At 37.3% G+C, this 14,044-nt stretch overlaps 1 protein-coding gene across 1 annotated transcript in view; it reads left to right on the top strand.

Moving 5' to 3' along the window:
- Positions 1–14,044, top strand: part of FREM3 (FRAS1 related extracellular matrix 3) — a 68,882-nt gene that overhangs the window by 24,464 nt on the left and 30,374 nt on the right. The window contains 4 exon segments of the mRNA XM_074864952.1: positions 7,014–7,160; positions 9,663–9,893; positions 10,144–10,269; positions 12,947–13,198. Coding sequence (XP_074721053.1) covers positions 7,014–7,160; positions 9,663–9,893; positions 10,144–10,269; positions 12,947–13,198 — 756 coding nt within the window.

Below are 14,044 nucleotides of genomic sequence, written 5' to 3'. Positions count from 1 at the left end.
AGGAACAACTGGAAATTCCTTGGATGGTGGTAAGGAGTGTATTTGTGTCTTCGTAGCACACATCCTTCTGCTGTACCTCTGTCTCAGTCTCTGCCCCATCTCCCCTTCTTGAACCCTCCACTTTTAAATTTTCCATCTCTTTCTAAAAAGGGGAATGTTTCTAAATAGAATGTGTCATGGCTAGACTGCAGTTATCCATGACTGAGGCTGTTAGACAAAAATTAGACAAGCCTGTTATACAAAACTTCTTTTCTCCTTATTTTTTCTCCTGATTGTACTACTAAATGCTATTAAATGCAATTTCCCTCTACCAACAAACCCAATTTATTTAGAAGTGCAGCGATAATGGTTTGTTGCAAATACCAAGTTCCCTTTTTCCAGAACAAAAATTCTTGGGCTTCTCGTGAACTCCTATAGTGGAAAATATTTACAGTTTCTGGAGAAGCAGTAAGTTTGCTTGAGAGCTCCTTTTACCATCTGATCTCTCGTAGTATGTTCATATATTGGAAAAACTCTGAGAACTGGGAAGGCCTAGGTGATGGAAAACACCCTTCCAACCATGCAGGCTAAACCATGTTCCTCCATGCTAATACAGCAAATTGGAGCATGGCTTTTGTGTTCCACACTGGCATGGATGAACAGTGTGTGATGATGACTTCCACCAGATAAATAGTTTTAGTATAGAATCACGTAGTGCAGCAAAGCATGTAATTGTGAGGCTTTAAGGACATTTTTTCTCTTCAGTTAATGGCTTCCTGAAAGAGAAACTATAGACTATAGAGATACGGTGTAAATAGCAAATTTTAACAGAAGGATACAATACTTGATTTAGGTGGAGGATGACTGGGTCTGGGTAAAGATTACTAATTCATGAAAAAAACAGGCCAAAGCAACTAAGGAAAAGAACATGCGTAAAAACAGTGGAGCCACAAATGAAGTAATGTTCTTTTGTGATCGAGAACATGGGAGCAGATCAGGTTTTTTAATATAAAATGCATGTAGTTTTTGTTATATCGAGTCCTGGAATGGGAGTGGGGAAGGGTGGGCAAGCAAAGGCAAGAATGGGGTATGACTTTTGGTCTCCTGCTGTACAGGCTCGCCTCATGTTTCACTGTAGGCACGGGCTCATCGTTCTCAAATTACAAATCTTTTAGTCAACTTCCAGATCTCTTGGAATTCGGGAGGATGAAAAGACAAAATCCTCATAATTGGGTTAGATTTAAAAGCAGAAGACAAGGCGATTCAACCCGTGCACACCAACCCTCCAACACAAGCTGCAATAATGAAAGTCGCTCCAATGCAATATGAACAACAGCATGTCTGTTCCTTTAACCCTTGCTGTCCAACCACATCAAACAAAAAAAATCTTGAGTATAAGCAGCTTTCTGTAGATTCATTAAGGCCTCAAAATTTCTTGATAACTGAAATCAGGCATGAGTTGTAAAAGACCTATTAAATACTGATTTAATGTAACAGTCTTGACTGTGGTGCAGTACCGCTGTTTTAGATTTGTGCACTCAAAATGATCAGGTGTACTTTCTTGTCACCTAATTTTGGTAGTGCTCTTCTCCAACACCTACAATTTTTTCTTATTTTTGACTTGCATGTGCTTAAAGAAAACCGTGATACTATACAGCAGCCATTTTTGATATGTATTCTGCACTTTGCATTTAGGCATTTTTTTTTAAAAAAGTGATTTTATAACTTGGTTACTCTTTGTTTTTATTTGTATATTCTTCAAAGTCAACTCTAGTGTCTTTTGAAATGTTGGCATGTCCTTAAAATGGAATTTATGTTATAATCGGACTTAAGGTATTTGGGAGACCAGAGTGATGCATTTTCTTTAGAAAGCCATTTCACCAATAATTTGATGTTTCTTTAGATTTTCTTTTAGCTCAGATAAAAGTGGCTGCTTAGAATAGACCACTGAAAAAAGTGTTTTTTTCTAGGTCGATAGCCTGTGCTTCTTATTTCAGCTCTTGAGACATTCAGGAGAGGAAAATCTACTAATTACATCAAAATTAAAGACAGAGAAAGAACTAGTCCTTTTTTACATCTTCTAATTTTGCAATTTGTGCTTATAGTATTAATGTTATGGAAACAATTTATAGAAATAAAAATACTTTTAGGAACATCAAGTCCATTTCTGAATTTTCAGTCTGAGGTTATTGCTGGCTGCTTATTTATTTATTTAAAGTTTCTTGGAAAATATTTCTGTGAGAACAAAGTTTTCTTGAGTCTAGTAGTATGCCTGCCTGCTGCTTCTGAGTAGCATGTTAGACCTCCTGTGTATGCCAGCAAAGAAGGAAGATAAAAGAAGATTAGGGATTAATGGCAGCTGTTTTAGCTGGTCTGCTCAGAACAGCCACTTGTTCCTTCTGAGCCAGAATGCTTGCTCATTACAAATATCAGGCTGTGAATATTCCCTCATTACAATACAGCCTGATATTGTGGTACACACAAACAAAAAAACACCAAACGAAAAATGACCGAAACCCTTTCTAACGGCATCTCTGTAAATACAGGGGAAAATGAGATGTCAAGGGCAGGAGAGGTGTTTTGCTTTGTTGTGTCTTTTCAGGTTTTTTTTCTCAGAACATGACTTCTCTGAAAAAATAACTCCTTGAGCCATAGTACAAGATTAATTTTGTTCAAAATAAAGGCAAAAAGGAAAACTGCCTAGTTCCCAACAAACTCTACATTTCTTGACCTGCTGTCTGTCCCTTGCCCACGAATTTTTGAAGATTTTTGGGTGGTAGGGGGATGAGTATCCATTTGTGACTTTGCCACCTCTTGATTTTTTTAGCTTAAAGTTACAAATTAATTCAGATTTTTTCCCTCCTCATCTCCCTTTTTAAGTTTTCCAACATTTGGAACTATTTCCCTTTTATACTTATGTATATTTACTTTCTGTTTCTGAGCTGGTAGGTTTTTGTTCTTTCTTCCTTCTGTGCTTCTCCAACTTTTCATTCCTTTTATTTCCTTCACTGTTTATTCCCCTGAACTGCTTTCTGTCTTTCTGATCCCTTTCAGTAAATTTTAGCTATCCAGCAAATCAAAGCCAACTGCAAATATGCTTGCATCCACAGAGCAGCTGTTGTAAAGAAACATAACTTCACTTGAAGGAGTTGATAGAAACACTGCCAACCACCCAAGCTAAACCGACGTCTGCGATGGTGGTCAGATGGACTTTTCACCAGAGCAAAAAGAAAGTGTCCTGCCATTTGGGTTATTAATGTACTATTCTTTACTAATTTAGAACTGCTGAATATACATTTATGCTGTCTGAGAGGGGTACAGAAAGACAAACTATGTTTCAGTGCCTGCAGGACCCATGTGCCAAGCACATGGCCAACTTTTACCTCCTTCTATTAATCTAGTCTCTTTCCCCAAGATCTAATAACACTTGGCACGACATCAACCCTTGCTTAGTGGTAATAAAACCAAGAAAGCAGTAACTAGGGTAGTATTTTTAGGAAAACACTGAAAATGGAGGGCTCTTTTTTATGAACCTCAGGAGGTTTTTATGAAATTTTCTTTTACAAGAGAAAACCAGTTCTGGCTTTGTTCAGTTTATGAAGCTGATGGTATGAGACATCCCTTGAAGGCTTCCCTCTTTGGCCAGGAAAAGGCTGATGGACTGGGTAGTGAAACAGTTAGGGGCCTTATTAATTATAATGTCTTGTTGGAGTACTCCATTTATCATAACTGCAGAACTGGCAACCATCTAATTTCATACTGGCCTGTTTTTAAGATATGGTTTGTTGTCATTTGCAGTGTTCTCTGTTTCTCTGAAAAATGCAAATGTAAAATATTTAATATAAAATATTTAATGTGAATGCTTAATTTTTTTCAGCAGTCACCCCTGCATATATATTCTTCCTGAAAATTGCAAAATGCGAAGCTGCAAGATTTTACAGCTTCTGATGCATGTGCAAGTAATCTAATGAATTTGTGGTTTAGTTAGAAAATAGAGGTATTATGTGTATATTTGGAATACACTTTAAAGAATCAAGTTCTTCTGTTTGTAATTTTTAAAGTAGAAGTACTAAATCCTCAACATAAAGAATGCATTCCTTAGACTACACTTTATTATCTCTTAAAAACTACAGAAATATATTACGTTAAAAATTTAACTGCCTCCTGCTCTAACCTTTTCTCAGTTCTGAAATAAGGAATGGGTGAAGTTGAAAGGCGGTAAACAAGTGTTGAACCTCGTATTAGTATTGTGCATAGTACGAGTTCCTCAGCTATCTGATTTTCACTGAAATTAAGCAGCTCAAGGTTGGGAACCTGCTGTTGGAAGTGCACCTACAGAATGAGATGTCTGTTTGGAAAGGGGGAAAAAATTGTCTAGGAGTATGAATGGGTATTTTTCTGTTTGTGTGTTAAAAGATGGGGACAAAGGGTGTTCCAGACATTTATCTTCTAGGATGCTGAGTCCTGTGATGTTCCCAGGAGTAAGAAATTATGTGAGTCTACTTTGAGCCTATTTTAAGCCTACAGAGAGTTTGGGTTCTGGTTTTGGGATCATTTTGTTAATGCAGGAGTTCACAAAGAGCCAGATATTGAGTTCAGTTGTATGTGATATACATACCACTGAAAAGTTATGTGTATCTTTAGCTCTCTTGCTCTCTGATCTTTCCTGGTGATGATGACAGCAAAAGATATTTTCTAACAATTCATAGTGGCTGCTTTGTATCATCAGTTCCAGCAGTCAGTCATCAGATCCTGTGGTCACACTGTGCTGAGCTTGCTGATGCTATAGGTGAACATATGCAATAGGCTTCTGTTTCCTGTTTCCCCACAGTGTTTCCCAACACTATGTTTTTTTGCATGTACTGCACTCTAACGATAACAGTTTGGGGGGGGGTGTGTGTGTTTTACTTTAGTTTTTCAGCAACATTATGTTGTGACTAAATAGTCTGGGGGTAGTTATATCATAGATTAGTCTTCCTGAAACCCTTTCTGCTCTGGTAGTAGGAGCAGGCATTTCTGAAAGACAATATCTGTAGAATACCTGAAGAACGATGAATATGTCTTTGCTAAACAGCCATATATAATAGTATATTTACCTGTACATATATGTGTGTTTTGTATGTATGCATGAGGAGGCTGTATGTGTTTTCTATATGTGTAGGAGGGCTTTGCAGTGCAAACGGATGACAAAGATGTTGGTACTTGTGACTGGAAACAAGAGCAGAAGTGATCCCATCACATCTGGGTTTTAGCACTGTATAGATCTACATAGCAGTTCACCAGTAATTTCACACCTGAGAACTAGCTTTTGACTGCATTTGTTGACTAGTAGGACATTGGCCGGTTTATCATTAATTTATTTTTGAAATAAATTTTTTTTCATGTTGTGAACCTTTTCATTGGTTTTAGTTTTGATGTAGCCTTAAGTCAGAGCTTCCCTTTGTTTCCAATCCTTCATTTCTAGGCTGATAAATCTTTGTTAATTTGGAGCACAGTGTGTTCAGTCTTATTTGTAAAAAATAGGGGAAAAAAAAAAAAAAACACCAAAACACCAATGTCTCTCAAGAGATGAAAGTTGTGAAACAGTCACCAGGAAAGATGTCTAGCAGAAACATAATGATCATGCTGAAAAGCATTTTTTCAGCAGAAATAATGTCATTCTTTGGGATGTTTCTAGGCTAAAAAGAAGCCTTTCTATTTTCTATAATGGTGCAGACACCAAGAAGCACGTGTGAATTATGCTTTCAGAGGTCTTTTTCCAGTCTATGTGCAGCAATACAGTGTAAGCCAAAGCAGCAGCCAGACATAACTAGAGTTTTCTGAAAATATTCCAGTTAATAAATAGGTTTAGGCTTCAGCTTGCAACTAAGGTGATTTTTCAGAAATCTGTTTTCTTCAATGCTTTTTTCACAATCTTGCTGAATGACTTGCATTTTTTGTTCAAAGACACAATTAATTCCAAGCTGTAACTACTTAAAACATCTCAAAATTATTCCAGGTTCATAGCTTTTACCCAGCTGTAACCTCACTAATTACTGGAATTACTTGCAATGTAAATGCAAGGGTTGCTTCCAGTTAGCAGGAGAAGCCTATGCTGGACTTTGCCCTACACTTTTTAAGAGCCTGAGACAAATCCCGTAGATATAATGTTGGAAATTATACTAACATTAAAGAAAATGAGAATTATGTGGTGATTTTGATTAGATGTCAACTGGGTACCAATAGAGGATTAGATCCTTTAATCCAAAAGTTTCAGTGCTTATTTTATCCAGTGCTGAATTAGTCAGTTGATCTCATGTTGTCACCCTTCTGTAACGGAAGTATATAATTATAGAGCAAAATGTGATTTTTATTTTAAAAGACAAATGTTAACCAACATAATTTTTAACAAAAAAAAATGCTAACAGCTTACAATTTTCAAAATAACTACTGTTTTTAATAAATTATTTTCCTGAAAGCAAAGAATAGAAGCTTAGTCACAATTTCCAAATATTTTTGCACAATGAATCAATATAGAATTCATGATATGATATGTCCTTATGTGATACTCCATGTTGCCTGCATTTACTAGGAGATGCTGAATGCAGCTTGTGCTCATGTTTGACGTTGATGGGCACATACTAGCACTATTAAAAAGAGTCAGTAATGCGAGACTACAATGTGACCCACCTAAAACTTCCCAGAGATTTATTTTCACAGCTTAATCCCAGTCCTGACAGAAATAAACTTTGCAAAAGTAATATTTGAGAGTTAATAGGTAGCTTAATTAGGTAGCTGGTGTGTTAAGACACAGGCTGTGATCCCTGAACTAGCCTCCAGCCTTTTGGAAGATATGACTGTCAACTCTGGAAGGTCTGGGAGAGTGGACCGTTGTGGTTCATGTGATGCACCTCTGTCCTTCATATCTGCAGGTGAAAAATCAGGCTGGCTTTTTCCTGAGGTGATACAAATATACTTAAGCAATGACCTTAGGGAATTCTAGTTGTGTTTTGCAAACTATATGTAGTATTCAGGCTACTTTTTCTGTGACACAGGGGGGAATATGTTAAAGAGCCAGCCATTTTGACTGAACTGGGCTTGGATTTCACTGGAGAAGGAGAACTACGTTGTAGATGAGAACTCCAAATATCTGGAGGTGACCATCAGACGCAGAGGATATCTGCGAGAAACCTCTTTTATCAGTAAGTAAATCTTTAATGTTTGAAGCTTCTTGCACCAGAAAAGGCAGCTGTTATTTTAAGGAGCTGTTCCATAGCTGCTTGTTCCTCTGTTTACATAATAAATTCCAAATAATAACAATGGTATAGGTTTTTACTACTCAGACATGGTTATGTGTTTCATTTTCTACTGCTGACACCAAGAAATCTGAGTATGTGTATTAGTAGATACAAGAACAAATCAATATAATGAACTTCTGTTTGCCCAGTGTCTGTTTCCTGAAGTCACTTGTCAGACAACAAAACAGAAATTGGGATACTCTGTTTATTTTGGCAGGAGCATATATTTTGTAATTCATTAACTTTAGCTATAAGAAAACAAATAAGTTCTTGAAGTAGCTGGTCTCTGCTTGTAGAACCAAGTTGTGGAGAAGTTATTTAAACTCACTTTACAAGGGCAGCATTATGCTGGCCTTTTTGCTATGAGAAAATCCAAAAGCTACTAGAAATTCTCGAAGGGTCGTCTGCTAGCAGAGGTGGCTGATGTAGAGCACACTGACATTATGAGTGTGCTATTATGGGATAGCAGAGTACCCAGTCGTGACAGTTCTGCAAAGTAGGAGTCACAGAAATCTTTGCACCAATGGAGTGACTCAAGGAGCACTGAGCAGAAAGGTCTTTTTCTCCCTGATTTAAAAACAAGCAAAAAGAAAAAAGGTTTAAAGTTTCAGGTTTTCCATCATTTGAACCCATGCATGACAATATTTGCTTTGTGCAACACAAGTACATCTGGCTGTCATCTGACTATTAAGTAAATCAGGCATTTAAACAGTTGTAGAATAGAACAATGGTGGGAATTTAGGAATGATTTAGGAATTAAATCATTTAGGAATGATTTCACGCTCCACAGCCTTCAGAAGCTCTTTGCTAGCCATCAGGTTCTCCCACAAACACGTAGGCCATTGATTTTAGAAGGGTTAATCATTCTCAACTGGGGAGGTAAAGTGACTTGTAATTGCTGGCGTTGAACCTTAATATAAAGATGCTCATATATTTGAATGAATGCTGGATTGAAACCCAAAGGCAGTAATGAATTTCAAAACCCCACGGTGAGTTACAGATCTTCACTTCATTACATCCACAGCTGGATTCTGCCAGTATGTGTGCACCTTTGATTTAAAACAAAGAAGAAACATAGTTATAAAAATATGCAGGCTTGAAAATGTGTAACAACTCTTTTTATTTTAAAAAATATTTTCTGGAGTACCTTCTTAAGATATATTTTTATGTACGGAACAGTCTCCAAAAAAAAAATCAAAAAAATGAGTGCTTGTGCTGCATTAAGTAGTAAAAGCTGAATGAATCCTTATGTCAGTTGTAGCACCCTGCATGCGAGTTTCCAATAAGGCATGTTCAGATTTCTGGATATTTTTTTTGCTCTTTCAAAACATTCATGGTTTGTCATCCTTTTCTTTTGCTACAGCAAAAAAATGTCTGATCTGAATAGCAAACAAAACTGAGTTAAATCTTCATTTGCTGCTTTACTTTGAACTAAATGGATACGTCTCTAGCCCTAGAATCTGTATGTAACTGCGCTCTCTGTTTTTTGTTAAGATGAGAATGTGTAGTCTTTTAAACCTGTACAGTGAAAAGATTCTGCTTGAATAATACCCCAGAAGAGAGAATGGATATCTGACTAAGTATTGCAATTTAGAGTTACACAAGGAAGAAAAAATGGGGGTGGGAGAGAGCAGCAAATTTGCATAATGTGGTGGGCCCAGTAAATTCTGAGAATGTTGTTCTGTCTCACTGAGCTGCAATTCTACATCAAATGACAAGTTATTTACTCACTTAGCTAGGAGAGCATCTACAGAAGCAAGACTTGGACAGATGAAAAAGTCTTTAGAGGTCATTTAGTGTACAGGTGAAAGTGATAAAGGTACTTCACAGATCTTAAATGTGTGTAAGTACAGCACAGATACAGAGTAGTAACGGAAACTGTAATCACAAAGTATTAAACATATAATGATTAATTTCTCTTTGAAAGAGATGAGCGGTGGGGTTGTTTTTTGGTTTGTTTTTTTTTTATGTGGGTGACATCTTAATTGACAAATCCATTTCTTAACAGACTGATACAACTTTTCCGAAGGCATAACTGGAAAACTTGTTCCATGAATTTTTATATAGACGGGAAAATTAGCCCTGTTGAACAGTTCGGTTCAGTCGTATTTGATAAATAACCTCATGCCTCAGTAACTTTGTTGATGGTTTTAAGTGCCCAGCAGGCGAAGTCAATGGAATTTTTCATGCAAATACAATTCTTTACACACACAAATGTTGGCAGGATCCTACTCTAATTACCTGTTTTTCATGAGCTATGCAACAGTATTAGAGAAAGTATGATGTAACCATCCTTAATTTTTTCTGAAGTAACTGCCAGATTAAAACTATTTTTTGTGGTTGTTCCTTTAATTTTATTAAAATTTTGAAATGAATGGAGAATAATTCCTCCAAATTTTTATGCAGGTATTGGAACCAAAGATGGTACGGCAGTAAAGGATAAAGACTTCAAGGGGAAACCTCAGAAACAGGTCCAGTTCAATCCAGGACAGGCTTCAGCTACCTGGCGAGTGAGGATATTTGCAGACAATGAATACGAGGCATCTGAAACATTCCAGATTGTTCTGTCTGATCCAGTTATGGCTGCTCTTGAGATTCCAGCAATAGCAACAGTTGAAATTGTGGATCCTGGTGATGGTATGTATCACTTCTTGTTCCCTCAGAATTTGTGATTAGGTGCAGTATTGTTCACTTGCAGGTCCTGTGAGTACCTGTATCTGTCTTTGCTCTCTTGTGGTTCAGCCTTGTCTTAAAGCTTCACTTAGCTGAACAAGGAATTTGTATTTCTTATTAAATCTCTTCCCTGGCTAAATTCATACTCTGTATGTAATGTCATACAGGTGTTCAGCCTTGGTGCTCCCCCTTCTCTCATCATGTTTTTCTTCAGTATCTACAGTGTATATTCCTCAACTGGAATACAGAATAGAGGAAGATATAGGTGAATTGCTGATTCCTCTTAGAAGATCTGGAGATGTCAGTCAAGAACTGATGGTCATTTGTTCTACACACCAAGGTATGTTATCTAGCTAAGTAACAGATTATTCAGCATAATGTTCACGTTTAGGTAAGTAAGAGAGCAAATTCAGTTGTTGTTACTCAGCAAGTACTGCCAGTAACTTCAGTAGCTGGAACAAGTGACTTTTGCAGGCAACTTATGTACGTTTAGTTCTCTGCTTAGAGAATGTTTTAAAGCCCGAAACAGAAGAATATGTGTGTGTGTGTGTATGCACACACATGCATATACGTATACATGTACGTATACGTTTTTGAAGAGGCACCATTTTTTTTCCACTGAAGAGGAAATGCCTGTCCCTGCACTGAATGTTTAGAGGGAAAAAAGGATTCTTCCAGTCTTAAGCCCTGTACCTCTCCTGTTGTTGAGGATCTGGGGTTGTTTAGTCTGGAGAAGAGGAGGCTTGAGGGGAGACCTCATCGCCCTCTACAACTCCCTGAAAGGAGGTTGCAGAGAACTGGGGATGAGCCTCTTTAATCAATTAATAAGTGATAGGACAAGAGGGAATGGCCTCAAGTTGCGCCAGGGGAGGTTTAGACTAGATATTAGAAAGTATTTCTTTCCAGAAGGGGTTGTTGGGTGTTGGAATGAGCTGCCCAGGGAGGTGGTGGAGTCCTCATCCCTGGAGGTATTTAAGACTTGGGTTGACATAGCACTTAGGGATATGGTATAGCTGAGAACTGTCAACATTAGGTTAATGGTTGGACTGGATGATCTTCAAGGTCTTTTCCAACCTAGACAATTCTGTGATTCTGTGATCTGACCGATCACTGCACCTTTCTATATACCCTGAATGAGAACTGAGGACCCCTGTGTGTGGGGGGGTGTTTCCTGTTGTCAGTGTTTTGCTTTTTGACTATGTAGCTGCAGTAAGCCAAGTCAAGGCTTCAGTTGATTCAGCAAGAACTAGTATTTCAAAATTGACAGGCTACAGGCATTGCATATCACTTTTTATTTAAACATAACTGATGCAGAAGGCTGCATGAAGCAATGATCGGTCTTAATAATGCTTTTTATCTCACTTGTGAATTTGTGTTATCAAAGAAGGCGATATATGGAGTTGGTCATGAATCACAGAGAAGAGATATAGATTTAAAACGAAAACATTTCTAAAATCAAATGAGGTTTTGGGATTTTGGTTAGGTTAGAGGCCAGATACAAAGTTCAGATCACAAGCCTGTCTTCACTTGATATTCAGAGATGTGTGAATGTAAGTTTGTGGTGGTGCACTGACTTTCAGCACAGTGATAGTCACTCATACTATAGTTAATGCAGACAGGTAATTGATAATATGATTCTTTTTTCAACTCATTTAAATCCTAAGTTTTCCAAATACAGTTCTTGACTACAAAATAAGCCTGCTATAAAGTGAAGAAGCAAGATGGCAGAGGAGAGAAAATATTAGATATTGTAAAAATAGTAGATATTATAAAATATATCAGGTAACTCTTAATCAAAACTAAAATATGCATTCAAAAATAGATTTAATAAAGATAAGGTAACGGCATTTATAAATGAAATCAAGCTTCAGATAGAGGTTAGCCTTTATCCTAAGCAGTGAAATATAGAAATTTTGATTGAAAAAAATGGTTTTCATATAGAAGTCTTCTATCCGCTAGTCATAGCTTGAGATAACTAGCATTCTGTACGCTTCATGGGCAGGGAAAATGGGGGGATCATACTCAGTTCTGTGACTTGTTTAAACTTTTGGTGCAGAAAATCCTTTTAACACCTTTTGTTTCTATTTTACCCTTACCTGTAAGAGTCAGCCTGAGCGGTTGGCAGGAATCTTCAGAGTATAAGGCATTCAGAGGTCATTTGTTCCTTCATCAGTGACTTATAAGGGCTTAACAGAATGTTCCCCTCTTTTGTCGTGTATTGAGGCACAGAAGATCTTACTGAGTTATTTAAGGCTTTTTGTCCTTGTAGGCTAGCCATTTACCCAAATGCACAATTGCTGTAATTGTTCTCATGATCATGCTGCAGTAATTGTTTTCATAAACATGCTGCAGTAGAATAATTTTTTGCAAAGTTTTAAATGTGATAAGCATGGTAAACATGACATTGTCTCTCATTTACTCTTTCTCAACCTGCTTATTAAGTGTCTGACACATTACTAACCCCTGTCTGTGGTAAAGGAGTGTAATCAATGCATGTTGTATGTACTTATGACCTCTGAAAATCAAGCTATCTAATGTACTCAGAATTATGTGGGTTAGAAGGGAGCTTGGGAGGTCTTCAGTTAGATCTGCTCCTCAAAGCAGGGGCAGCTGTGAGGTGGGACAGGGTTGCTCAGGCTTTTGTCCCCTGAAAATCCCTGTGGACCCAGGGCTGGCCACTGAGGAATTAGTTGACTCACTTGTCTCATCTGGTTGAAGTGCAACCCCACAAAAAAGTTGAGTCAGGATAACTGGTAATAATGGTGAATTGGGAGCAGGAGTGGTTTCATGAGAGTGCTGGGTGACAATAAGAGCTCTCTGAGCCACTTTGCTACTGGAGAAGTTGTAATTATAAATAGGAGTAATTTCTTGTGTTTAGTTACCGAAGCACATTTATTAGTCAGTTCCAGCATAAAAGACTTTTTCTGTGTTTGTTTCATTTAAAGGCCTGTTGTTTTTCCACTTCTCTAAAGTCCTGAGTCCCTGTAATTAATTTTTTTTACCCTCTCTCCCCATAGGTTCTGCTACTGGCACAGTACCATCCACTGTCTTGTCTTACTCTGACTACATCTCACGTCCTGAAGATCATAGCAGCATCATTCATTTTAATAAGGATGAGACTGAGAAAATCTGTTGTGTTATCATTATTGATGACTCTCTCTATGAAGAAGATGAGACCTTCAATATTTCTCTGAGCATGCCAGTGGGTGGCCAAATTGGCACTGAATTCCCAAGCACTAAAATAATAATTTTGGCTGACACAGATGATGGTGAGTGTAAAGAAGCAATTTTGTTTTGCTGGGGCTTTCCTCTTTGGAAGTTTTACTGATTAAATCATTTCTTTCACTGTGTTTTTGTTTTTTAAACACCTGAAAACTTGGGTCTATGATTTTCTTACTCAGAAAAACTGTCAGAACAGACGTGAACTGTGTTTAAGATATAGTGTAAATATGTGTCATGCACTTTAGCTTACGCTGCTTTGTTATTGCAGTAGGAGTTGAGGATTAGATTTTCTTTTCTTTACTGGCATGGACTAGATGGCTGTCTTATTACTCTGAAGTAGATCTGTGAGGGTTAGATTTACTGTTACTGCAGCAGAGCCCGTGATTACAGTAGTTTACACAGGTATAGGATTAGTTTTGTGACAGTATTTTAGATGAAAATAATGTGTATACTATCAGATAAAGCTAAAGAAATAATTAATAGAGGCTAATTTGCCATGCATGGTAATTCCTAGAGTGTCAAGACTAGTGCACTTTTAAGGTAGAAATGCAAGTCTTCCTTTTTTGTTATAAAATTTGAGACACAGAATTCACTTCAAGAATTGATACTATTAGACAGAAGCAGAAGAAAAGCCATGTATTTTATTGTCATAATTCTGTTTGTTCTTCTAGTCCCTGTCTAAATCTTTCTTGCTAATCCAATCTTGTGAATATAATTGTGCTAAATAAGGCAGGAGTTTTGTACTGTGATTAGACACGATGATACATGATACATGGTCAGGTTCAGTATTTAAGATATACTGAGCTGATTGTTTGGAGCTTTTGATTAGCTTCATAAATAATGAGAATTTGGGGGCTGATTTCTGTGTCCTGCAATAAAAAAAGTAATTTTCA

The sequence above is a fragment of the Strix uralensis genome, chromosome 4 (assembly GCF_047716275.1).
Source record: "Strix uralensis isolate ZFMK-TIS-50842 chromosome 4, bStrUra1, whole genome shotgun sequence".
Taxonomy (NCBI): Eukaryota; Metazoa; Chordata; class Aves; order Strigiformes; family Strigidae; genus Strix; species Strix uralensis.
Note: the sequence above shows the minus strand (reverse complement) of the source record. Positions and strands in the feature narration are given on the sequence as shown.